Source organism: Camellia sinensis, chromosome 5 (assembly GCF_055761805.1).
Source record: "Camellia sinensis isolate YWXY chromosome 5, ASM5576180v1, whole genome shotgun sequence".
Taxonomy (NCBI): domain Eukaryota; kingdom Viridiplantae; phylum Streptophyta; class Magnoliopsida; order Ericales; family Theaceae; genus Camellia; species Camellia sinensis.
Genome location: NC_138965.1, coordinates 49,871,731 through 49,898,321, shown reverse-complemented (window position 1 = coordinate 49,898,321; position 26,591 = coordinate 49,871,731). Strand labels below are relative to the sequence as shown.

General features: G+C 43.0%; 1 protein-coding gene across 1 annotated transcript; it reads right to left on the bottom strand.

Moving 5' to 3' along the window:
* Window positions 1-4,691: 4,691 nt before the first annotated feature.
* LOC145791402 (uncharacterized) lies at window positions 4,692-5,354 on the bottom strand. Its single transcript, XM_082871756.1, has 2 exons — window positions 5,065-5,354; window positions 4,692-5,004 (listed from the first exon to the last, which is right to left on the bottom strand). The coding sequence occupies exons 1-2, from the start codon at window positions 5,352-5,354 to the stop codon at window positions 4,692-4,694; spliced, it is 603 nt and encodes a 200-aa protein (XP_082727882.1).
* Between the last annotated feature and the right edge of the window lie 21,237 nt (window positions 5,355-26,591).

The window sequence follows — 26,591 nt, the reverse complement described above, 5'->3', positions numbered from 1 at the left end:
GGTAGATGACCCCCAACAACAAAATGACCTTAAACAAACATCAAAAGGACCTCAAAAAAAGACTTTTTTAGTTGAAAACAAATCTCAAATATGAGTGCAAATAAGGCTAAGAGATGGATCAAAATAAAGCTTAAAAGAGGGAAAAAGTGTGTTACCATTGAAGCTCAGCAAGCTAGTAACTTCTGGACCCAAAACTCAACTCCTTAACCTCTGAAAATGGCCTCCAAGAAGCTCCAAGCAATGGTGGAAGGTTTAGGTTATGCGGTGGTGTGCAAAGGTGCAAGAACAATACACTTTTTGAGCCAAAATAGAGAGATATAGAGGGAGATGTATTGTATGCCTTCAACAAAATTCTCAACCCTCACAAAGGAGGGGGAGGCCCTCCTTTATAGCCAAAAGGAACCAAAGCTTCTCAAAGAAGCTAAAAACCAAGGTTGAAGATCCTCCATACACGTGTATGGAGGATCCAATATATGCCTTCCAGCTGGCACAACTGGCAACAACTCACAGAGACAAAACTGGGGGAGGCAGGCCGACCAGTTCAGGTGGTCGGCCGACCACTTACCCTGGTCAGCCGACCAGTTCAAAGGTTCAACTCAATGAAAGGTGGTCGGCAGCCCCATTTGATGGTCTCCACATTGAATGTAAGCTAGTGGTATGGTAGGAGACTAGTAAATGTGGCTTAAAGACCAAGGAAACCAGCTTCCTGACAAGGAAATCGGCTGGCGGGAGAAAAGTGGTCTCCAAGGGAAAAATGTGGTCTCCCACCCTTGTACCACCTCCCAAACAATGAAAACAAGGTCCATGCCAAAAATGAACCAAGACGGATGCAAAACGAGGGTTCAGGGGTTGAAACGCGCAGCCGGGTGCCCCGAAAACAGGCTGTTAAGCATCGAAAGTGGCGTGTGACCACAAAGGTGGTCTCCCGGGCCACAGTGTCCCTCTAGAGAGAGGAAGCAAGGTGTATGCCAAAAAACCGTGCCAAACGGAGAAAGTTAAGCTGTCCCGAACCAAGGTGCACGGCCGACGGCTTCGAAAATCAGAAATTAGTCTCCAAACGGGAAAAGTGGCCTACGACCACAAAAAGTAGCCTACAGCCACTGAGAGATGGTCTACGAGACCTCTCCCTCCCTTCGAGAAGAGAAAACAAGACCTGGTTTGCAAACCGAGGCAAAGCACAAAAAGGTCCCGAGGTCTGGGGGTAAAGCTCTCAGTCGAAACTCCGAAACCTCAGAACGAGCATAACATGCACCATCATCGAGCGCTCAATCGATGACGTCTCATTCTTAAGGTCGGTCAAAAATGGGGTGTCTACAGTAAGGGTTGTAGCAAACTTGTTGGTTTTTAGTGCATGACCTTCACCTATTGGAAAGTAAGGCATCTCAAAACAAATAAAGCGATGTCTCGTTTTATACCCCTCCACAAAAATTGACAACTAAGATCATGATATATTTTAGTGCCTCCCGAATGCACTGCAAGGCATGAGTGATGAAATTCTCGGAGTACCTCACCTCTACAAGATTCTGGCGCTGACAAACAGTCTAAATATCTCACACTTAAATCTGAATGGATGTTCAAACCCTTCTTTTATTTCCCGTTAGAGATTCTCTCACAGATTGTCTCCACCTCACTATTGCCTTGTTGTGCCTCTATGACTCTGCTAATCAAGGTGGGTTGTGCAATTAAGGTAAATTAGGTAGCACCTTGCTAAACTCGCCAAGATGCAAATCAAACTCATTGATCGCACATAACATATCCCATTCTCGAATAGCCACGCTTGCCAAACTACTCAGAGATTTTCGACTCAAGGCATCGGCCACAACATTGGCCTTCCTCGAATGATAGTGTAACTCAAAATCATAATCCTTCATAAATTCCATCCATGTCCATTGGCATAAATTCAAATCTTTTTGGGAAAATAAGTATTCTAGACTTTTGTAATCGTAGAAAACATCAAACTTGTTGCCATACAAATAATGCCTCCAAATCTTCAAGGCAAAAATTACCACTCATGAATAGAGTAGTTCTTCTTGTGAGTTTTCAATTGTCGTGAGCCATAAGCCACAACCTTCCCTTCTTACATCAACACACAACCCAGCCCATCCCAGGACGCATCACAATATATGGTATAACCTAAGCCACATTCCGAAATTATCAAAACCAGTGTGGTAGTTAACCTGGTCTTAAGTCCTTGGAATGACTTGCTACGAGTCTCGTTCCACACAAATTTGACACCCTTTTTTTGTCAACATAGTCAATAGTGCAGCTAGTCTAAGGAAGTTCCTTGCGAAATAGAGATAACACCCAGCTAACCCTATGAAACTCTAGTTTCAAAAGCATTCTTAGGGTGTTTCCAATCTTGCCTGACATTTATCTTAGAAGAATCTACAGTTACTCCTTCTCCCCGATACAACATGCCCCAAAAATTTTACTTCTATCAGCCAAAACTCGTATTTCTCAAATTTAGCATACAATTGGTGCACCCTAATCAAGTCGAGCACTATTCGCAAGTATTCCTCCTCGGAGGTTGAGTAAATCAAAATATCATCCACAAAGACAACCATGAAACAGTCTAAAAATTCTCTGAAGACTCAATTTATCAAGGCCATAAAGGAAGCTGGTGCATTGGTTAAACCAAAAGGCATTACTAGGAATTCATAGTGGGTGAAATCATGTGAGGTTGCCAAAGTAAGAATAGTTTTGTGGCTGAAATCATCCCCAACCAAAGTGGAGTTCTCTGTCAATGATGTAGTTTTTAATTTGCATCAAGTTCAATATTGTATTAGGAAATGGAGCTGGGTCTAGCCCTGTTTTGCTGCTTTCACTGGAATCTAGCAAATTGGCTATAGGAGATCTGATGTGTTTTGTGATCTGTGGTGTGTAATTTGTCTACTGATGGCTGTGTGAGATCTGTTGTGTTTTGTGATCTGTGTGAGATCCAGTCAATTGGCTGTAGGAGATCTGCTGTGTTTTGTGATTTGTGGTGTGTAATATGTCTGCTACTTGCTGTTTTTTGATGCTGCTGATGGCTATAGGAGATCTGCAGAATTTTGTTTAGGATCTTAATTTTTTGTCCTTGTTTGGTTTTGGTTTGTATTGTTTTTTGGGTGTGGTTGGTTTCGGTGTTTTGTGGTTGGTTTCTCACCAACTCTTGATAGTGTGCTAACAAATGATTGGCCAATATTATCGGTGCCAATCTAGTTGGGATTGATTTCGTTTCGCTATGATGCTTTTTGCACTCATCCATATTTCTTCTTTTTTGTTGTTATAGTCCTATGTTCATTAATATAGTCTTTTTCTCTTTTGCTAATAAAAAAAAAAAGAATTCATAGTGGCCATAATGTGTGCGAAATGCTGTTTTCTGGATGTCTCCCTCTCTAACTCTCAATTGATGGTACCCCGATCTCAAGTCTAACTTTGAAAAACAACGAAACCCTTTAAATTGATCAAATAAGTCATCTATTCTGGGTAGAGGATACTTGTTCTTAATGATAACTCGATTTAATTTGCGATAATCAGTACACAATTGCAATGACCTATTCTTCTTCTTAGTAAAGAGAGTCAGCGCTCCCCAAGGTGATGTAAGCCCTTGTCTAAAAGTTCTTGGAGTTGGATCTTCAACTCATGTAACTCAATGAGTGCAAATCTATATGGTGCCATGAAAATTGGTGTTGTGTCGGGCGCTAAGTCAATGGAGAATTCAATCTCTCAACGGGGTGGCAACCCGGTAAGATCTTCAGGAAAAACATCCGGGTATTCACAAACTACCCTTGGTAAATCATTCTGGACCATGCTACCCTTACTGGCTAAGGAAATAGCAAAGAGGAAACTAAGTCCTCCTCGACTCTTAAGGTCATACAACAGTGGAATCGAACTATCACCCCAATCACATAGAAAATAGAAACAATCCTTGGTAGATATACATATGGACACTTGGTTTGCTTTGGCAATCTATAGTAGCCCAGAAGTGTGTCAAAAGATAGTCGGCGATCTGTGACCTCAATCTAGCAAGAGTGGCACACTAGTCCCAATGCTACTCTATCCCCAACTGGTGACTTAACCCACTAAGGGGACTCCAACTGATAAATCTCCAACCCCAAAGCAGAAGCAAAAGTAGTAGATATAAATGAATACGACGCACCCATATCAATCAACACAATAAAATTACCTCTCACAACAGAGGATCCTAGTAATTGATCCAACGTCGTAACAGCATACACACTCTCTTTTGGCCTCTAATCAACCTGCTCATCTCTCAGTGCATAGGCTTGTTGTACTGATCGAGCCGAGGTGGCTCCCTGAATAGCTCGTGAGGTTTGGACTGAGTGAGCCTACTGGTGGCTCTAAGTCTACCTTGACCCTGATGCGCCAGATGTGCCTCCCAACTGCGGGCAAGCTCTCCTCATATGCCCCGACTGACAACACTAAAAACATGTAGGTCTTTGTCCTCTACTTTAGGACTAACTGAGGAATCATTTAAGTGGTGATGGTGGTAACATTTGCTACACTCCTCCTTTTTATGGACATGCATTGGCCTTATGACCCTATTAGCCACACTTGAAACAAGTAAATCTGCCCTGAGCAATCTTTCTCAGGCCAGTTCTAGGCAACGAGAACGTGGATCTAGTCTGCTGTGATTGGGGCCAGGATGAAGTGAAACCCCTATGCTTCTTGCTAAGTCTAAAGTCCCCCTACAACTCTTGACCCCTAGACCTCAAACCCCGAAGTCTCTTATCTTCGGCCTGCATTATAATTTCTACATGTGTCGTCGCCTCCACAAGACAGTCATAATTCTGGATCATGTTTCTAGCAACCTTGAACAAAATTTTGGTTCTCAATCTCTTCTCAAATTCTATGCAACGACGTTCCTCCATTGCAACCAACTCTGGTGCAAACTGAGATAAACTAGTGAAAGTTGCCTCAAAATCAGCCACTAACAGGTTTAGTTGCTTGAGCTTTTGAAATTCTTGCCTCAGTCTCTCCCTAGCAGTGGGAGGTAGGTATCTGTCTTGGAAAGCAATGACAAAAGCTTCTTATGTCGGCCTCACTCTACTTTTGGTGTACTTCCACCATTGGCCCGTATCCTCTTTCAGGTAGTAACTCGCTAGAGTCACCTTCAGTTTACTATCATCAATATGAAACATCTCAAATTTCTTCACTGTTTGCTCAAACCACTCATGCGCTTTCTTGGGCTCCGGGCCATCGTAAAACTCATCTTGTTTGGCTCGCAAGAACTCTCGAGTAAGCAAGACCACCCTTGTCTCCATGCTGTTCTCTTGGGCTTGGTTCTCTGCCCTTAAGATGTTTATTTTCTCTCTCAAAGCCCCTGTCATTTCTTGGTCTAGGGCACCCATAGCAACTTGACCCGCTTGCTCAACTATTTGCTCGACCACGTTAGCTTGGCCTGCTTGCTGGGCTACATTAGCTTGGCTGAACCTCTCTTCTTGCACTAGAACCTCATGGACTGGTACTTCATAAACATCTCAGCGAGGCCTACCTCTAGACACCCAATTTTGACCAACCTTAAGACTTGGGCGCTTTCTCTTGATTACCCGATGATGACAATCAGAATGTGTTTCTCACAAAATCCTTAGTAAGAAAGAGATAGAATTTGAGCTTTATTCCCAACGCTAAGCCTATTGTGGTCGAGTGTTTGAGCCCTATGGGACACTCGAAGTGAAGTTGGACCAAACCAGAGCGAAACTAAATCGAACCGATGTGAAAATAGGTAAACCTTGGCCCGATCGATTGACCGGTTAGCAACATCACGGACACGGCCCTTGCGATAGCGGGCGCAACTATGTGTTCCGCCGCCGTGACCTGTTGGTCTATGACTGCGACTTGTTCACAATAGGCAAGTGTTTTTTAATGTGTGGGGCACTAAGTGATGTTATTTTTTACCCATTTTTGCACCAAATGCTTGCCTATTCATCCTCAATTAACTAGTGCTTGAGCCATTAAGGATAATGCTCTATTTTGGTGCTCCATTATCTTCCCTAAATGCTCTACTTTATCTTCCACTTTGTCTTTCACCATTGCTCCACTTGCATTGCCTATATAATGAGAGCTCTAGCCTTGAGTTGGAGAAGATGAACTAGAAGAGAAGTGTAGAGAGAATGCTAAATTTGGGTTAGAATTTGAAAGAAAAGAAAGCCTTGAAAATAAGAGAATTGTCTTGCTAAATTAGTGAAGTTACCTAGCTTCTATACATCTCATCTTCCCTTGCAAACACCACTGAAGAACCAAGTCCTAAAGCCTTGATTAAAGAGAGAGTAGTCTTGCTAAGTTGAAGAAGATTAAAGAGTGATCATACACTTGGTCAAAACCATTGTTCTAGCTCAAATTCGAAGCTCTTGAATTTAGGATTAAGAACATAATTCACAAACTTGAGGGTCATCAAGAGGAAGTTTGGAAATCAAGGGGTTCACTCTTTCTTTGGAAGGTGAATTTCCAATTGTTTCATTTCTATCTCATCTTTGTTTTCTTACTTTTGTTTCATATTGTTTTGTTGTAAAGTGATTAGGTTTCAATCCCTTCATTTTCTTGCACTTTCTATCTTATATTTGTTTTCTTATTTTAGTTTTTTTATAATCAAACCAGAAGTGATTAGTTGAGCCACATACATATTCCTTGTTTGTTCATTTTATCGGTGTTACAACAAGACAGGTTTTGCTAGGCCTAGTTGGCCAGCCGGCTAGCTTCTTTTGGACAACACAGAGTAGTATTCTGGCGTTGAGTATCCTAGTTTCCGATAATCCTCAAAGACACATGAAGCTTCTATTTTTTTTTATTTGAGTGTTTTGTGAGGTTTTTATTTTGTTGTAATATTTTCCTCATCTCTTTCTCATTTTGTTTGTAATTATTTTTTCAAGTGTTGTAATAATTTTCCGCCCCGCTTCTTTCTATCCCAGTCTTTGACTTGCTTTCTTTATTTGTGCATAAGCATCATATTTTGTTTTTCATTATATCCATGTTTTGTATCCATGTTTTATGTATCTTGAAAGTTTGCATTTGTGGATTTAATCAATTCCTATATGATTATGTGCGCTACCTTATGTTCTTGAGATGATTCACATGTCATATCTTAGAAGCCGAATCTTCAGTTATATCTCATGTGTGAATTGGATTTATGATTTTATACAAGATCATGCATATTTTACTAACTTTGTTTTATAGCTGTTCGCGGGATGTCGATAGACATATAAGTTTTTATGCTTTAGCATCCTGCTTGTGTGTGTGTGTGTGTATGTGTTTTTTTTTTATCTTACTATGTTTAGCATTATACCATGAGGCTACCTTCTTACTTGATATAACTGTATGAGTCTCGGTAGATGGAGGTTGTGTGGTTTAATTTAAGACGATGTTGATTTTCATGTTTGTAAACTCAATTTCTTTGAGTTTTACATCTTCAAAACACATGAAATCAAATTTTACATCTTCAAAACTCTTTTGAAACACATGAAATCAAATTGTTCCAAAATAAATGACATAGTCTATACTTGTATGTTTCACATAGTAAATTTTAGGATTTATTTAATAACTGGAATATGAACATATAAAGTTAATAAAACTCATATCATGATTTAGTAGAGGCCGATCTTTGATCAGGTGAGCGGAGGTGCTCAATTAATGACTTTTTCCTCTCACACCTAAGATTCTGAGCCAAACATCTTTGGTTACGACGAATAGCGGGCTTGGTGCGAGTCATAAGTTTCCTAATTTTCTCAAAAATAGGTGGCGACTCTAAGATCTGGTGATGTAATCCAGTTTTGGCAAAAATTCTGTATTAACACAGATTTTTCATAAAAGTTGTCAAATCTGAACTCTCATCTATGTTTCACATTGCACTCGTGACACTAGATCAAAAAAGTTGAGAGTCTGAACTGTTTAATGCGCACAGATACCCCCCGGGCATGTTACACTACCATGACTCCCGCCTTTACTATCACGCACCTGGCCTCTTCCTACCATCCTAATTAAGGACAGAAATAAACAATTTAGCATACAATCACATATGTGCGCACAACTGTATTTCACACGTCTTATCACAATAATTTTGTAAGTTTCCATTTTATGTAAACACTTAGTTTTACTCCACGTAAGCACTTAATCAGGTAACCATATACGAATTACTCCATTACGATGAAATTTGTCCCATGAAATACCAAGAATTCCTATTAGAATGAGCATTGATTAGGTGCCCTTCTAATAGGAGTTCAAGGAATTTAATAGGCGCAAACAACATCCTAAAAGTTCAATCCCATACCCATGTAGTCATATAGCATGTTATCACATAACACATAAAACATGGAACATCTCGTAGTTTAGAGAAATGAACCCATTGTGGAGGGGGGAAAAAATACTTTCCGCGAGCCTAAGTATTCAAACCCAGTAGCTCTGATCCTAAAGTTGTAATGCCCCCAAATTATTAACATAAGAAAAACACAAATTTACTCCATCAACACGATCTTGTTCCAAACTTAATAATTTCCATTGCATATATGTGTACGCGATATAATGCCTCATCATTAACATCATCATCAAATCTCTAAAATTTGTATCCATTATACTCGAGAGATTAACAAAAGTATTCCACATGCAATTATACATTGAACATTTCCTAGAATATGAATCTGTGGCATGTGGCACTACGAGTCAAGTACAATTTAATAACCTCATGGGATACAAGTTCCAAGGCTTATGCCTGCTTACACAAAATGGTTATCGAAACTCACACATGTAAAGCCCTCGGCTTGTCAAAATAACAACAAAAGAGAAGAGCCATGTGCCTTTAAAATACACTCCACGCTTTTAACTCGGCAGAATCACCACATCCTTTCTTGTACAAATCCACTAAGGTGTGCACAAAGTCCAGTAAGAAGATCTTAACAAAGTATATAAATTTTATAGAGCCTCCTGAGATGAGTGCATATGCTATGCCATGCTCAAAATATATATTTTTTATTTTTTAAAAATTTTGTGCACAATGCTAATTTGAAAACACAACAATTCAATAACTTCAATATAATTCAAGGGGTGGTAAATACAACTCAGGTAATCCGTAGGTTGGTGTATGCAAGTAGACATATCAAGCACTACCAATTGCCACTTTACTAGTTTCTAATCGGAAGACACGTATACTCCACGCGTGTTTTTAGTCTTTCACCATGGACACTCAAGCCAATGTAACCAATACCAAACTACACCCCTATCGCATAGCCCAAGGGATACCTGAGTGCGATAAATAGTTCGGACTCTCGATTTCTTTGATCTAGTCTCACAAGTGCAATGTGAAACATGGATAAGAGTCCAAATCTGACAACTTTTATAGAAAATTCATTTTATTGCAAAATCTTTGCCATAAATGGATTGCGTCATCAGATCTTAGAGACACTACCTAATACTTTGAAAAAATTAGGAAACCCATAACTCATGCCAAGGCTACTGACCGTCATAACTAAGGATGCTTGGCTCGAAACATTAGGTATGAGAGGAAAAGGTTATTAATTGAGCACCTCTACTCAGCTGATCAAAGATCGACCTCTACTAAACCATGATATGATTTTTATTTACTTTATATGTTCATATTCTGATTATTCAATAAATCAAGAAATTACTTTGTGAAATAAATAAGTATGGATTGTGTCATTTATTTTGGAACGATTTGAACGACACAACCTCTATCCACTAGCATTCATAAAGATATATCACTTAAGCATGTAGCCACATGATAGGATGTTAAACATAATAAAAACAAAATATGTACAGGAGGGATACTAAAGATATAAATATGCAAGATACTATATACAAAATACAGATACAATAATTAAAAAAAATATTCAAAATTGCACATTTCTAACCTCCTGGATGTGTCCGAAACGATCTATTTGGCTAGGACCAATCTTCGTCGCACTTCTAGGTGCCTCACTCAAAAATTCTGCTGAAATCTAGGCCATAGCACAAGTATCTGGAAATTTGGGGCCAAATTGCAATTTTCAAAACTCAGGGAATATTTTGTTTAGACTGCCTACGTCAGCAATGACGCTATCACTACATCATGCTAACATCATCCTCCACCAAAATAAAAAACCAAAACATATAACTAAGAGGGTTTGAACCTAGGATCTAAGCCTTCAACACTCAGCATCTTAACCATTAAACCAAATCAAGCCTTATGTTATGCTTTCCCTCAGATAATATTTAAACACTAAAACCAGAGAGCGAATTACCCAAGGCCAGACAACCGGTTGGACGTTTGGGAGGACGTTTGGGCGGTTGTCTGGGTGGACAACTGGTAGTCACCATTTGCCCAGTTTTGGTTAGTTTTGCTGAAACCGATAGATATGAACGAGAATTGTTTCCAAAAATTCACCTTTAAAAGAAAGGATTTTGATTAACAAACTCTTTTCCTAACACCCTCAAGCCTATGGAATAAGCTTTAAAATCTCAAAAAAAGGTTTGAATTTAAGCTTCAATGTAGTTTTTGAATTGGTTTTAGTAAAGTAAAGGGTATATTAGTGAACAAGCTCTTAGGTGTAAGTTGTATTCTCACAAAATATATCTCAGGTAAAACTTGTTTCTCTCTCTTAGACAACTTTCTTTTGCAAAGAAGCTTTTTTTTCTCTCTCCCTGACTTCTCTCTCCTCGTCTCAAAACCAATTCTCACCATTTTATAAAACAAAATTTTCCCTCTCACTACACCCAATAATACCTCACAAACGACATGGAAACCCACGAGGTTTCTCACAAGCCATGTGGTCATCCCACGAAGGAATGAGGCCAGTTTTTTCAAAAATTGCTTTGTTTTCCAAATTTTTATCCAGAAAAAAGTTTTTAACAGGTTTAAAATAATTTGGCCAAAATGGATGTAAGGTTGGGATTAAAGCTTAATTTGACGTTTCTGTTAGGAAATTCATCAAATAGCATTTTCCAATTTTTATCATTTGGGTGTTCGAAAGAAAGCGCCCATGTCTTATGACCGGTCAAAAATAAGATGTCTTCAGTTGCCCTTTTTTAATAGAATTTGAAGTTATTTCTTGACGTGAGTAAATGTCAAAACCCGAAAATGACCCTTTTGACAAAGCCATAAGACTTGAACAAACAAATAAGATGCAAATGCAGTTGGTTGAAACCAAGGGTTGCCTATGTATCTCTTTACAAGGAATCAAACCAGTGTAATTTAGGGGCAGGATGCAAATGATATGCTCCAAATACAATTGAAAGTTGAATTTATTAGTAATTTATCTTTTTAAAAATGCCTAAAATATTTTGTGAATTTGGTAAAAAATAAAATTAAAAACTCTTACTTTCTCATAAATCTTAAATCAATATCTTCTCCCTCTCATTCTTTAAAAATTTTCCTAAAGTAATTGAAGTACAAAAATATGATTTTAAATTTTAAACAATATTTTTAAAACTATGATTTTACAAAATAACATATATATATATATATATAATAAATTCAAAATGACTTTAAGTTGAATATTTTTGTAATACATACATCTGTTTAAAAATTCTATAATACGTGCACATTTTTTTATATATATAAAATATAATACGCGCACCTTAAAAAAGAGTCGTACCATATGTCGAATTATAATTATTATTATTATTATTATTATTATTATTATTATTTTGTTATGATAAATTATGGTGTTTGTTATGACTTTATACAACAATTGTTAAAATTTAGCTATAAGTTATTGTGATTATTATTTTAGTTATCATCGAACACGTCTTTGGTTATAAGTTAAGTAATGTTAAGTTACGACCTATTTTGATATTAGTTATGACTCATTGTAATTTTGATTATGATCTATTGTCATTATTATTTTAATTATGACTAGAAAAATTTTGTTATGTCTCAAGTGACGTTTAGTTATAATTCATTGCATTTTTTTTAATTGTGACTTAAAGCGATTTAGTTATGACATTTATAATATCAATATTACAAATAATCATAATCTACATATGATACACACCTAAAAAAATATATATTGTAAAATAACCCAATTAAATTTGGAAGAAATACATTAAATATTTTGAATTTAGTAAATAAATAAATAAAAAGCTCCACTTTCCTAGCATCTTCGTCCCCATCATGCCCATCCCACGACTTTTCCCTCACTTTTCCACTCCCTTTCATTTATTTATTTTATTTTATTACTTACCCCAATTTCCTAGCAGCTTCTACCGTGTCCAAATGTCTACTGTACGGGGAGCAAATATTCCGGCAAGCCCGTACTCCTTTCTTCCGAGCTCCGTCGATATCCGATCACCTGCGGGCAAGTAACGGTGAGCTACCCGGCGGTGTGTGGCCGGAAAAATCCTCCGACGGTCAAGTTAGCACACACCTTAGGATGAATAGAGAGAAGGGAGAGAGTGTTTGGGTGTAAGAATTTCCTTACCGAATGTTCGTCTCTTGCGTATGGGGGGCGCAGACATGCTTATATACCTTCTGAGCCCCATACCCACTCCCAGTCATCTCCTGACACGTGGCTCTGCTATCCCATCTGTCAGCATAAACCATGCCATTCATCACCTAATCTCAACTGCCTGTCATCACGGCTGGAGCTCGGCAACCGAGCTGCTCTACCTCGGCCATGTCATGCTTCATACCCATGCGACTAGCCGGACAAACACATGGAGGACCGGGCTAGGCGGCATCTCGGCAAAGCCTAGCCCGGGCACCTCCTATGGTTGGCCTTCCTGCCGGTCAATCAACTACCTCGGCTGACCGCGCCTTTCCGGGCGCCGGTCTCTCAGTCTGTCTGGCTTCGACCATCCTCGGACCGAGCATCCTGGTCTGACCGGTCACTTCCTGGCCGAGCAGTTTCTGTACGGTCCGGGGTGGCACACACTCAGTCCAAACTCTGCCCGGCCCAAGTTCTGGTAGCCCATTTCCGGGCGGATAGTTGATCAGCTCGGCCCCATACACCGTTGGGCCCTCAACCTGCTCGGCCGTCACCTCGGCCCAACTCCAGATCATAAATTACCCTCTCAATTGCCCCTTAATTCCGTCCGCGAAAGCGTGACTGGGATTACTCACTTCGACCGAGATGACGCTTCCCCGGTTCCGAAGATGCCAAAGCTTCACCGAACTAATCTGCAATCCTTCCCCGGTCATGTCCCTCGGCTTACAGCCTTTTCGTCGAAAGTAGCTCGGCTAGCTCTTCGTCTCTTCATCCCGTCGCTTCAATCCTGACGTAGCCATAAATGGGGACACATGGCGAGCTCCCATTGGTCATCGAGAAGCCAACCCGCCGTTCTTGTCAGATTTTGAATTTGGGCGGTCTCTTTCGCCTATACATACTCGCCCCCCATCGTTCCACTTCTTCCTACTGCTGCCTCCATTTCTGACGATTCTGAAGCTCAAGTTCGACTGCCATTCTTCGTGATTGTGGGATTAGGCCCTGCCCTTTTCTGGTAAGTCATTCCACCCCCATTTCGTTGCTATTTTCCTTCATATTGCACACATTAGGGCACAAAAACGTAGTCCTTAGGGAATTGGCCATAGATAACGTCTCAAACCTCCTACCGTTCTTGGTGTTCTTCGTCTTCCTGAAGAACACTGAAGAACTGGGACGAACCGGGCTCTCGGTATTATTTTGATCCAAAAAACCAATCAAACCGGGCAAACAACATGTTTGTCGCCACCCTGGCACAAACCGAGATACCGAAAGGACTTTGTCGCTCAACCGGGCTAACATCTGGTCTGCTTGGGCGACCGGGCTCCTTAGATAGAGAAGACAACCGAGGTGGTCTGGCACGCTTATTGACCGAGCTAAAATCCAGCTCCTTTTGCGCGACCGCGCTCAAACCTAACACTTACCATCCTTTTCCTGCAGAGTCCAAGGGGACCACTGTCATTCCTGAGGCTCTCAAGACCGAGAAGCGTCCAATAACCAGTGCCAAATCCCCTCAGCCGGGATAAACTAGGCCGGCCAGAAATGGGGAAATTCCGCTTCCTAGTGGATACTCCGGCCGCACTAACTGCTTTCAGAAAGGACTACGGCATCCCGGCCGATGTTCATCTCGAGCTGGCCGAAGAAGAGACCACACCCTGGGGCAGACTTGATCAATGCCCCTTCACCGTGCTCTCAATTGTCGAAGGGGGGCTCCGTTTCCCTCTCAATCCTCTCATAACCGAGTTCCTTCGTCGCACCGGGCTGGCTCCCACACAAGTGTCAACCAATACCTATAGAATAATCAACGGCGTCCACGAACTGAACAATCGGCTAGGCACTCACTTAGGTCTAGCCGAGATACTAAGGCAATACACAATGGGCCACACCGGCGACGGCCTAGCGTATTACTTGAAGATTAGACCGGGCAAGGAAAAAATTGTGACCGGCACCCCGGATAAAGATCTTCACGACGATGATTTTTTCTGGGTGTCGGGCAATTACGAAACGGCCGAGGTGCCGGGTTGGTTCATAAACAAGGACTTCGGTTCTTCATGTAAGTCATTCAAACTTGCTCGGTTTAGTTTAACGTCTTACCTTGTAACTAACCGGTTTCCTGTTTCTTTTGCAGCAATCCAAGCCTTACAAGCCAACTATCAATTTTCAAACGTTGAGGCAATTCGGACCGTGCTCCGGTATCCCCACCGAGATTGCAACGACTTACTCGGCTACACCCCGACCTACAGGTATTCTGCTCCGCGCCGGAGCAAAGTAACTGATTTCCTCCGAGCTCCTTCGCCACCTCCAGATCCTACCCTTCCAGACGTTCCACTCATCCGCCTGACCGAGGAACAAGAGATGGCCAAACGCAGCAGGATCAAGAACCTACTCACCGCCACATCTGCCGAGCTGCCGAGCGTCGTAACCCAGTCGCCAACCGCCGGTCAATCCAGCAGCGCTGTGGTCGCCATTGCCTCTCAATCTGCCGGGCAGTCCAGCCGGGAACCCTCTGCACGGTGTGCCGGGAAAAGAGCTCGGGCAGACCCCTCCGCCGAGTTAGTCACCGAGCTGACTACCGAGCATCCAACTGACGCCCCCGACCCAATTCCGGCCTGGCGTCCCCAGTTGAAACACTGGGGTCAGGACATCCCGACAACGGCCTCGATCAAGGCTGACAAAGAGCACCTGCTCGCCTTTGATCTGTCCAAAGCATTCCTACTACCGAGCGACGTGGTTGGCAGCGAGCACGTCCTTGACACTCGGTTGGTCAAGTCATCAGTGAAGTCCATGGCCAGGGTAGGTTAATGCAGCTCTGAAAATTGTCCCAAGTGTTTGCCCGGTTCCGTTTCTAATCAACTTTGTTTTTTGCAGGCCATTCAGAAACAGCACCTGGTTTTGGAGCGCATCCACCGGCTTAGGCAAAAGGCAAACGACACAGCCAGCCAGGTTGAGAGCCTTCAAGCCGAGCTCGGCCGGGCTAAGGCTTCCCTCCAGATAGCCAACGCTGATAATAACAGACTGCTCGGTCAGCTGGATGCAGCCGAGAAAAAACAAAACGAGCTCCAGACCGAGGTGGACACCCTGAAGAAGACTAAGAGAAAAGCATGCCGGGCTGCTAACAACGCCGGGTTCAACGAGGCTGAGCAGAGCTACAAGAAGCAGGTCTTTGCAACACAAGACATCTACTTCAAGGCCGGTTGGAAGTCCGCCTGCGAACACCTCGGCCAAGGTTCCGACACCGACGTATTTGCCAACCCTCCTCCAGCTTCTCTACCGGTCTACCTTGTGCCTTACGCCAACGACGTATTCAGCGCTCTGCAAGCGGAGGCCGAGGAAGGACTTGAAGATGGGGAGGATGACACAGATTCTGAGGCAGAGGAGGCCGAGGTGCCAGAGCAACCCGGCAATGCTGAGCCCGGTGCCCAAGAAGTCAGTCCTACCATCAACCTTGAGGCTGCCGAGGATGAATTCACCAATCTATCCCCCTTAGTTTAGTTTTCTTTTTCCTTGCTTTTTGTAATTCTGCTTCCAATTCTTTTGATGTAACCGGGCTCTGTCCCCACCTTTTGTAATGAATTTCTTATCAATGAAAATTCAGATTTTTGCAAGTGTATGCACGGTTGTAATAAGTTCTGTTTTCAGCATAACATCTCGGTATAACTCATCAAACCGGAATACATAACACGGTCTAAGCACTTCAGCAGAACAAGACAAATTCATGAACCGAAATAGCCACTTCGGCTGTAACTAAGTCGAACAAATCAACACTTTCAACCGGAGTACGTTATCTCGGTTGGGAATCCAGAGTTGGACAAGACACCAACTCTTCCAACCGGAGTACATCATCTCGGTTGGGAATCCTAAGTTGGGCAAAACACCAACTCTTCCAACCAGAGTACATCATCTCGGTTGGGAATCCAAAGTTGGGCAAAACACCAACTCTTCCAACCAGAGTACATCATCTCAGTTGGGAATCCAAAGTTGGACAAGACACCAACTCTTCCAACTGGAGTACATCATCTCGGTTGGGAATCCTAAGTTGGGCAAAACGCCAACTCTTCCAACCAGAGTACATCATCTCGGTCCGCAACATTAAAACAATAATCCAAGTGCTAAAGCAAAATTACTTCTATAATTTTGACAAAAAGAATTACATTCTGCTTTGCAAGCCAAAAAATTTCTTTACAAAAAGAGGAAAGTAAAAGCTTAAAAATAATACAATTTCAAGTTGGCCGCATTCCATGGCCGGGGTATGGCTCTTCCCTCTAGATCCTCCAAGTGATAAGCCTCCTTGCCAGCCAGACCAGTGATCTTGTAGGGTCCTTCCCAATTTGCCCCTAGTTTGCCCTCTCCTGGCACCAGGGTGTTACCCATAATCTTCCTCAAAACCCAATCTCCAACTTTGAACGGTCTGGGGTGCACTGTCTTGTTATATTTCTTGGAGAGCTCTTGTTGGTAGGCGGCCACATAGATGAGGGCTTTCTCCCGGCGCTCTTCCGCTAGGTCGAGCTCCAAGGCAATAGCCTCAGCATTTAGCTCGGGCTCGAAACTTTCGCTTCTAAGGGTGGGCATTCCAACTTCCAAAGGTATGACCGCCTCCATGCCATAAGCCAAAGCAAATGGAGTTTCCCCGGTCGAACGTCGCGGGGTTGTTCGGTATGCCCAAAGGACGCTAGGTAATTCTTCAGCCCATTTGCCCTTAGCCTTTTCCAGCCGTTTCTTCAACCCATCTAGTATAGTCTTGTTTGATGCTTCGGCTTGACCATTGGACTGCGGGTAGGCCGGGGTGGAGTTGTAGAATTCTATCTTCAAGTCTTCACAAAATCCTCTGAACAGGCGACCGTCAAACTGGGTGCCGTTGTCAGAGATCAAAATCTTGGGGACGCCAAACCGCGTGACGACGTTCTTCCAGACAAATCGCTTCACGTCTTTCTCTTTGATGGTTGCCAAGGGCTCAGCTTCAACCCACTTTGTGAAGTAATCCGTGGCCGCGATGAAGAATTTCCGGTTGCCCGGTGCTGTTGGCAGTGGTCCCACTATATCTAGCCCCCACATGGCGAAAGGCCAAGGACTGGTGAGGGGAAGAAGTTCCCTGGCAGGCTGGTGGATCTGATGGGCGAATTTCTGGCATTTTTCGCACTTGCGGACATATTTTTGCGCGTCGGCCTGCATGCACGGCCACCAGTATCCCTGCGAAATAGCTCGGTAGGCCAAGGACCTGCCCCCTATGTGGCTGCCACAAATGCCTTCATGAATTTCAAACAAGAAGGCCTCCACACTATTCGGGTGCACGCACTTGAGATAAGGACCGGTGAAGGACTTCTTATACAACGCGCCAGATGGAGAGAGCCAAAACCGCTCCGACTTCACCCGGATTTTGTGTGTTTCTTTCTTGTCTGTCGGAAGAGTCCGGTCTCTGAGGAACAAGATCAAGGGGTCCATCCATGAAGGACCTAACTCGGTGCAGAGTACATCCGTCTGCCCGGCATTTTCAATGCTCGGCCGCGGAAGAAAGTCAATTAACAGGGGGTTTGGAGACGTACGATCTACCATGGAGGCAAGGCCGGCCAGCTCATCAGCTCGGCTGTTGTCTTCACGTCCAATTTGTTGGACTCTGATTGCCTCAAAATGCTTGATATGCTCCCTGACCAGAGCTTGGTACTTCGCCATTCTGTCGTCTTTAGCTTCGTAAATCCCAGAGACTTGGTTAACCACAAGCTGGGAATCACTGTACACCAGGAGCTCGGCAGCCTTCAGTTGAATAGCGCTCTTGAGCCCGGCGAGAAGTGCCTCGTACTCAGCCTCGTTGTTAGACGCCGGGAAGCCAAGCGTTATAGAATGTTCAATGGTTAGGCCATCCGGGGATATAAGAACAATACCTAAGCCGGCGCCATGGCGGTTGGACGCTCCATCAACAAAAAGCTTCCACATGTCTCCCACAAAAAGCTTCCAGCAGTCAGATGGGTCCTGGGAGTTGCGAAGGGCAATGGGATCACAGCTGCTCGGTTGTGCGGTGTCAAGTTCGGTGTTGACCGGTTCAAACTCAGTGCCCCTTGGTGATTCGACACCGAACTCGGCAAGTTGCTCTGCACTGCTCAAGTCCGTAGGCGAATCATCAGGTTACGGTATGAAGCCGGCCGCAGGTTCTGAGCTATGTGGAGCCATTCCTTCCCCCCTTGATGATTCGGCACCGGACTCAGCAAGTTGGTTCGGAATGCCCAAGTCCGTAGGCGAATCATCAAGTTCGGAGCGGTGTGGTTCAATTTCATCCTCCCTTGGTGATGCGGTACCGGACAGAGGGGATGGGTTGGTGATACACAACTCCGTCATCGCATCACCGGGTGGTATGACCGTGCAAACTGAAGGAACTGTGATGGGGCGCGCTGACTCCGCGGCGCTACCTAATTCGACTGGTTGTTCCTTAGCTGGTATTGCGTGCATCTCATCATCTGCCTCGGCAATATCGACCGGGCATACCGGATGAGTGCCAGGTGAGAACTCGGCGACAAAATCTGCAAGGGTTTGGGCTTTGATGGCGGTGCGCGGCTGGAACTTCACATCAAACTGTCCCAATTCGACCGCCCACTTTAGAATTCGGCCTGAAAAGTCCGCACGTTCAAACAAGGCCTTGAGGGGAAACTCAGTCAGCACGGCAATGGTATGGGCGTGGAAATAGTGCGCCAACTTTCTTGAAGCCATCATCAAGGCCAAAGCAAGCTTCTCCAAAGGCAAGTATCTCGACTCTGCCGGTAACAAAGTTTTGCTGACATAAAAAATTGGGAGGTGCTTGATTCCTTCAGCCCGGACTAGCATTGCACTGACTGCGTGCTGGGAAACGGCAAGGTAAAGGTAGAGTTCCTCACCCGGTTCTGGTGTAACCAAAAGCGGCGGAGAAGACAAATAATCCTTGAGCTCGGCCAAAGCTCGGTCACACTCGTCATCCCATGAGAACTTTGATTTCAATGCTTGAAAGAAAGGGCGGCAGCGATCTGATGACCGGCTTATAAATCGATTAAGCGCGGCCATCCCGGCCAAATACTGCACGTCCTTAGCCGAGCTGGGCTGCTTCAACTCTTGCACGGCTCTGATCTGAGTAGGGTCTACTTCGATGCCTTGGTTCGTGACTAAGAATCCCAAAAATTTCCCGGATCCCACGCCAAAGGCACACTTCGAGGCGTTCAAGCGCAGCTTGTGCTTCTTCAGAATGGCGAACATTTCGGCTAAGTCGGACAAATGGTTTGCCTCCTGTCGGCTTTTTACCACCATATCATCGATGTAAGCTTCCATTGTCCGGCCGAGCAAAGGAGCAAACATTTTGGTCACCATCCTCTGAAAGGTTCCCCCGGCGTTTTTCAAACCAAAGGGCATAACTCGATAGCAGAAGAGTCCCCTTGGAGTTGTGAAAGAGGTGATCTCTCGGTCAGGCCCATGCATGGCGATCTGGTGATAGCCACAGTACGCATCCAAGAAACTGAGCCTATTGTGTCCAGCCGTCAAGTCCACTAGCTGGTCAATGCGCGGCAGAGGGAAGCTGTCTTTGGGGCAAGCTCGGTTGACTGTCTTGTAGTCAACACAAACTCGCCACTTTCCATTCTTCTTAGGCACCACTACCGTGTTGGAAATCCACCGAGGGTAGTGCACTTCCTGTATTGCTCGAGCCTCAAGCAAGTTCTTTACCTCCTCTGCGACTACCTCGGCGTGATGCAGCGCCGATCTCCTTGTTCACTGGATGACTGGCTTTGCTCCAGGGAAGACATTGAGGTGATGGAAGATAAAGCTTGGGTCAAGGCCAGGCATGTCGTAGGGCGACCATGCAAAGACTTCGATATTCGCCATCAAAAATTCAATCATCGCGGTTCTCTCCATGGCCGAGAGACTTGAACCGAGCAAGAAAAATCTGTCCGGCTGCCCGGCATCAATCCGCACCTCAACCAATTCTTCAACAGCCTTGTCTTCGGCTTTGGTGCCAACATCATCCAAGACACTTCGGTCCTCCGGTCCCTCGATCATTTGAACGAATCCTTTGGCAGCTCGGCTCCCGTTGACCGCCACGAAGCATTGCTTGGACATGACCTGATCACCCCAAATCTCCTCGATTGCCCCCATAGCCGAGGGGAATCTCATCACCTGGTGGTAGGTCGATGCGACGGCTTGCATGGCGTGAAGCCATCCTCTTCCAAGGATAAGGTTGTACGTTGAAGGCACTTGTAGCACCCAAAACTCCACTTGCTTGACCACGGATCCCGCTTTGACCGGCAGGATAATCTTTCCCAATGGCCACTCCGGCTACGAGTTAAATCCAACCAATGGCGAAGTGGCCGGAGCCAAGTCTGTCTCACGGAGTTTGAGCTGTTTGAACGCATCGTAATACATGATCTCGACCGAGCTTCCCTGATCGATCAAGATCCGTCTAACATCAAATTCTTTGACGCGTAGTGTTACTACAAGAGCATCGTTGTGCGGCGTCTGGATACGCTCTAAATCCCTTGAGGTGAAACTAATCACGTCTTTCTCTTCTGTCTTCCCCCTTTTGATGGCAGGGTGTACTGACAAAACTTCCCTCATATGCTCTGCCTTCTTGATCATACCCCGGAGTTCGCAAACATGCTCCGGTTCCACGATGCCGTGGATGACATTAATAACTCCTTGTGGTGGTGCATCTCGGTCATCCTGTCCCCTGGGATCGACCGGAGCCTGATTTGGTTTCACGCCGCCATCAATGTAAAGGTCCAGATGCCCGGCCGCAACCAGTTCTTCCAAGTGTTGTCGCAAAGGCAAACAATCCTCAGTCCGGTGGCCCCTCTCCCGGTGAAACGTACAACGATACCGCGGATTGTACCCCTTTTGTCCATCGCCCAACTTAGCAGGAAACCGGACATACTCCTCGTCTCGGATTTCACTGAGTATGCGATAGATTGGAATCTTGAAGACCGTGGTTATGCCAGTCCTCGCCTTCATTCTTCTGTTTGCGTCCTCAACGTCATCTCGGGGGTAATCATCCCGGTCATTCCGACATCCTCTACCCCGGTTTTTTCGATTTGAACCTCGGTCTGATTCCTCTGCTCGGTCATTTGAGCGGTTGGACTCTTGCCCAACTGCGTGCACTTTGCCTGCTGTCTTCTTGTCCGTTACTACCGGAGTGGCCTTTACGGCAGAAGCCGACGCGTCATCCTCTACCCGGATGTGCTCATTGATGCGCTGCATGAGTTGGCCCATGGAGGTCGGCTGGTGCATGGTAAGCGAGTCCCTCAGTCTATGTCCGACCGGGAGACCGCGCTTATACTGCGTGATTGCAAGGTTGACCGGGCAGTCTATGATCTTGTTGAAGGTTTCCCAGTACCTTGAGTTGTACGCCTTCAGTGTGTCGCACGGTTCCATCTTGACACTAAGCAAGTGATCAACTTCCTTCGGTGTTTTTGTGTTGGTTTTGAAGCGCGTAACAAACGCCTCGGCCAACTGATGCCACCTTTGAATGCTCCCTTCCGGCAACCTTTCAAACCATTTTAAGCCCAGCTCGCCTAAACTTTACGGGAAGATTAGGCACATGAGTCCGTCATTGCGCCTATGTCCGGCCATAACCTGCCGGAAGTGGCTCACATGCATGTATGGATCGGTTTTTCCGTTGTAAAGTGTGAACTTAGGCTGGTGGAAGCCTGCCGGGAGCGGTGTTGTTTCTATATCCAGGGAAAAAGGGGTGGCACTCAGCCTAGCTAAGTCCATATCTTCAAAGAGTGGCACTGTTGGGCGGGGCGGAGGCATTCCGACCTCCTCGCTGGCGTGAACCCCGTAAGACAGCCGCTGGAAAGCAGGTATTCTCTGAGCTTCGCGCCGGCGAGCCCGCTCCTTTAATACCGCCCGTAAATCCTCCGACTGAGCTGAGTAAGAATACCTCGACGTCGTCGCCGGACGTGAGGGTTTGTAGGTGCTGTCTTGCGCGCTAGACTTTTCTGCCTGCACGTCGGAATCACTAACCTGATAACTTCTGGTAATAGATATGGACTGAGTATTTCGTTGACTCTGTCCGCCTGAACGGCGGGAGGGGGTGCGCTCACTGTGGTCTCCCACTCCAGCTACACCTTTCCCTTTGACATGCCGCTTCAGATCCTCCATCTCCGCCGCCATTCGCCGGATGACAGCATCTTGGTCCCTCAACTTACTTTCCAGTCGCCTGGCGTGTGAATCTCTCCTCCGCCGGTGACCATCTGGACTCCGTGAATGACCATGACTCCTTCCGCGCTTATCCCGCGCGTCTCCTGGCTGTCCTCCGGCAGGCGTTCCCAGGTCTGCCATTGGATGGACAACAAGAGGTCCCTCTCTCCTTCGGGTATACTCCGGGGTGGCTCCGTCGATGGCGGACAACGGAAACTCGTCGTTGTTCACCATGGACGGCGATCAGATGAACCTGGAAGACAAGGTTTTGTCTGTCAAGTATTCCCACAGACGGCACCAATTGTACGGGGAGCAAATATTCCGGCAAGCCCGTACTCCTTTCTTCCGAGCTCCGTCGATATCCGATCACCTGCGGGCAAGTAACGGTGAGCTACCCGGCGGTGTGTGGCCGGAAAAACCCTCCGACGGTCAAGTTAGCACACACCTTAGGATGAATAGAGAGAAGGGAGAGAGTGTTTGGGTGTAAGAATTTCCTTACCGAATGTTCGTCTCTTGCGTATGGGGGGCGCAGACATGCTTATATACCTTCTGAGCCCCATACCCACTCCCAGTCATCTCCTGACACGTGGCTCTGCTATCCCATCTGTCAGCATAAACCATGCCATTCATCACCTAATCTCAACTGCCTGTCATCACGGCTGGAGCTCGGCAACCGAGCTGCTCTACCTCGGCCATGTCATGCTTCATACCCATGTGACTAGCCGGACAAACACATGGAGGACCGGGCTAGGCGGCATCTCGGCAAAGCCTAGCCCGGGCACCTCCTATGGTTGGCCTTCCTACCGGTCAATCAACTACCTCGGCTGACCGCGCCTTTCCGGGCGCCGGTCTCTCAGTCTGTCTGGCTTCGACCATCCTCGGACCGAGCATCCTGGTCTGACCGGTCACTTCCTGGCTGAGCAATTTCTGTACGGTCCGGGGTGGCACACACTCAGTCCAAACTCTGCCCGGCCCAAGTTCTGGTAGCCCATTTCCGGGCGGATAGTTGATCAGCTCGGCCCCATACACCGTTGGGCCCTCAACCTGCTCGGCCGTCACCTCGGCCCAACTCCAGATCATAAATTACCCTCTCATCTACCCATGGAGTCTCATTCACATTTGTTGCAAAAGATAATTTTATGTACAAACAAGTGTTGAAGCTTCCAGAATAAATCCTAAATCAAAGTTGCATCTCCTAAAAAAAATCTATGATGCCTTGACAGATAGCATTCATCCTTAATCCAATGGAGCAATCCTTAAAATAGAGTGTGTATTATATTTGACAAAATAACATTTTCAATTTTGATGTTGTCTATAACCCCTAATTTATTAATGAAAATTGTTTCTAATCATATTATTGGGTCACTTTCCAAAGAAGAACCAAGGAAGATTGTGAAAACATCCAAAAACTAAAACTTAACTTTTGAAAATCTCCAAACAGATCATTGGCTAAAACCTGTCAAGACTGTAACCTAATGGTTTAAATAACAAGGAGAAAAACAAAGGACAGAGAACAATTGTCAAAAAAACATTTCACTTCTTGCCCTCTTATATTATTTTATTTCATAGAGTTTATTTTCTTCCAATGGAGGTATTATATGCTTTGTTCCAATCCTAGTAGAGTGTGAGATTCAAGATCAACTACGCCACTGGAACCAATAATGTTTTGAAATTACTGGCTACATGTGCCTACACTGGCTTCTAGCATGGTGTAAAAACCAAGGGTTTAAAAACTGGATTGGTGAAGAAATTAGATAAAGGGTCATATGGATGAGTTATTAATTCAATTATGCAAAATTAGACTAAACTGTGACTTTGTAATTACTTAATAAGTATATTAAAAATTATGTCTAAATAAAAAAATAAGTATTAAATAGAGAACTTAGACCATAAAGCTAATTTTTTAACTTTTGTGATAATTGCTTCACGCACTAAACTCTTAAAGTCATAAAGAAATGTATTTTTTGTCGAACAAATGTACCATTGTGTTTGTTTTATACATAAAAACTTTGAAATTTCATAACTTGAGTTGTACACATCCGTTTTTAATAAAATTGATATTTATAGACAAGGGCAGAGTTAACAAGGACCTAGGGGTCACGTGCCCCTCTTAGGTTTTGGATTTTTTTTTTTTTAAGCAAACATAAAATATATATTTTAAATTAAAAAATTTATAAAAATATTATTTTAAATGTCAATGACATTTTTAAAATAATAAGAATAATAATGGTTATTTTGATTGAAAATAAAGTGATTATGATATTATTATTTTTGAAAATTCCAATATAATGGTGATGTCTATCACTATTGATATGCAAACATAATCAAATGAAAATATAGAATTTATTGAATTGTTAGTTACATTTGACATGTAACGTTCATTCTCCATGTGTTTCTTTACTATTAGTTGGTGATATCACATGTTAATGATGGCGTGGTATAACCATTATATTGAATTTTTACGCATATTTTGTATAAAAAATTACTTCACCAATATATAATTTATTTTAAAACTTTATATCCATGACTTTTTTTAATATTGTCCATGATACACTAATTACAAATAATATGTAGCTTATTTGGTTCTAGTTTTCAAAAAATTCTACATTTTTATTTTCCGTATTTTAATGTTTTCAATAATTCTTTTTTAATATTTTAAGCAATTTTTTTTTAATTTTTAGACACACCTAACATAAATATACTTCAAAAGAATAATATTTGTAAAAAAAATCTTTAAAAAATACACTAAATACCAAAAAATATAAAAATAATATGAAAATTCAGTACATTTTTTATATTTTTGTGTATTTATTAAATTTTTAAAATATTTTTTTCACAAATATTTTACTATTTGGATACATAACTAAGTAATGTGCATCTAAAAAAGTTTAAAAAAAAAATTGTTTAAAATTTTAAAAATATTCACTAAAACCAAAAAAATATGAAAAATAAAAACTTAGTTTTCAGAAAACTAAAATCAAACACATTGATTTTTTTTTTTTTTTTTTATCTTTCTTGATGTTAATGGTAAAAATTTATGTGAAATATTTTTATAAAAAATTTTAATATTATAATTAATAAGTGCTCCCTCTGATTTAATTTCTTGGCTCCACCACTGTTTATTGATTCAGTTTTTTGAAGATCTTTTAAACAACGTCAATGTGGATTCTCCTTTTTGAGGTCTTCCAACTAAGATCGATATTCAATGTGAAATTGGGGGGGGGGGGGGGGGTGTCTTGCAACTAAGGTCATCCAACTAAGATTGAATAGGTCATCCAACTAAGATCGATATTCAATGTGAAATTGTGTGTTGGGGGGGGTCTCTTGCAACTAAGATCGATATTCAATGTGAAATTTTGTGGTGGGGAGGGGGGAGGGAAGAAAGAAAGGATAACTTTTCGCTCGATGATCTATTTCCATGTAAATTTTTTATATACAACAAAAATAGCAAAACACAGTTTCATCACTTATTTTTGCGAGAAAAATGCTTCTTTCGGCATTGAATTTGAATTTTTTTCACTTAAATCATGAGATGCAAGATCGAAAAATCTATCTATACAAATTTATATATATGTAAATTCTATAAGTTGATCTTGTTTTAACGATCTTGAAAATATGATTCCAGAAATATTAATTCTATGAAAGTTAGACGTGTAGAACTCATATTATAGAATTTTTAAATTTTTTAATACAAAATACATATAAAGGGCAAAGATATATAGAATTGTCTTTCCCAATCAGATTACCAACTAACAAATGTCATGTATATATCCTTATAACCAATAAAGATCAAAGCTTGGATCTCGCCTCAAAACACTGCATGTGATGGATATTTCATCAATTTTTCCTATTAAATATACATTATATATTTATATAAATATGTTTATTTTTATATTGACGTTGTTTGTAAAAATTATAATTATACTAATATTTGAGAGAAAATGAATTGAATAAATAAATCAAGCATATCTCGTATATGTAGGGATAGCAACGGGTTGAGTTTTTTCGAATTTCGCGTCAAATCTTTAATTTTAACAA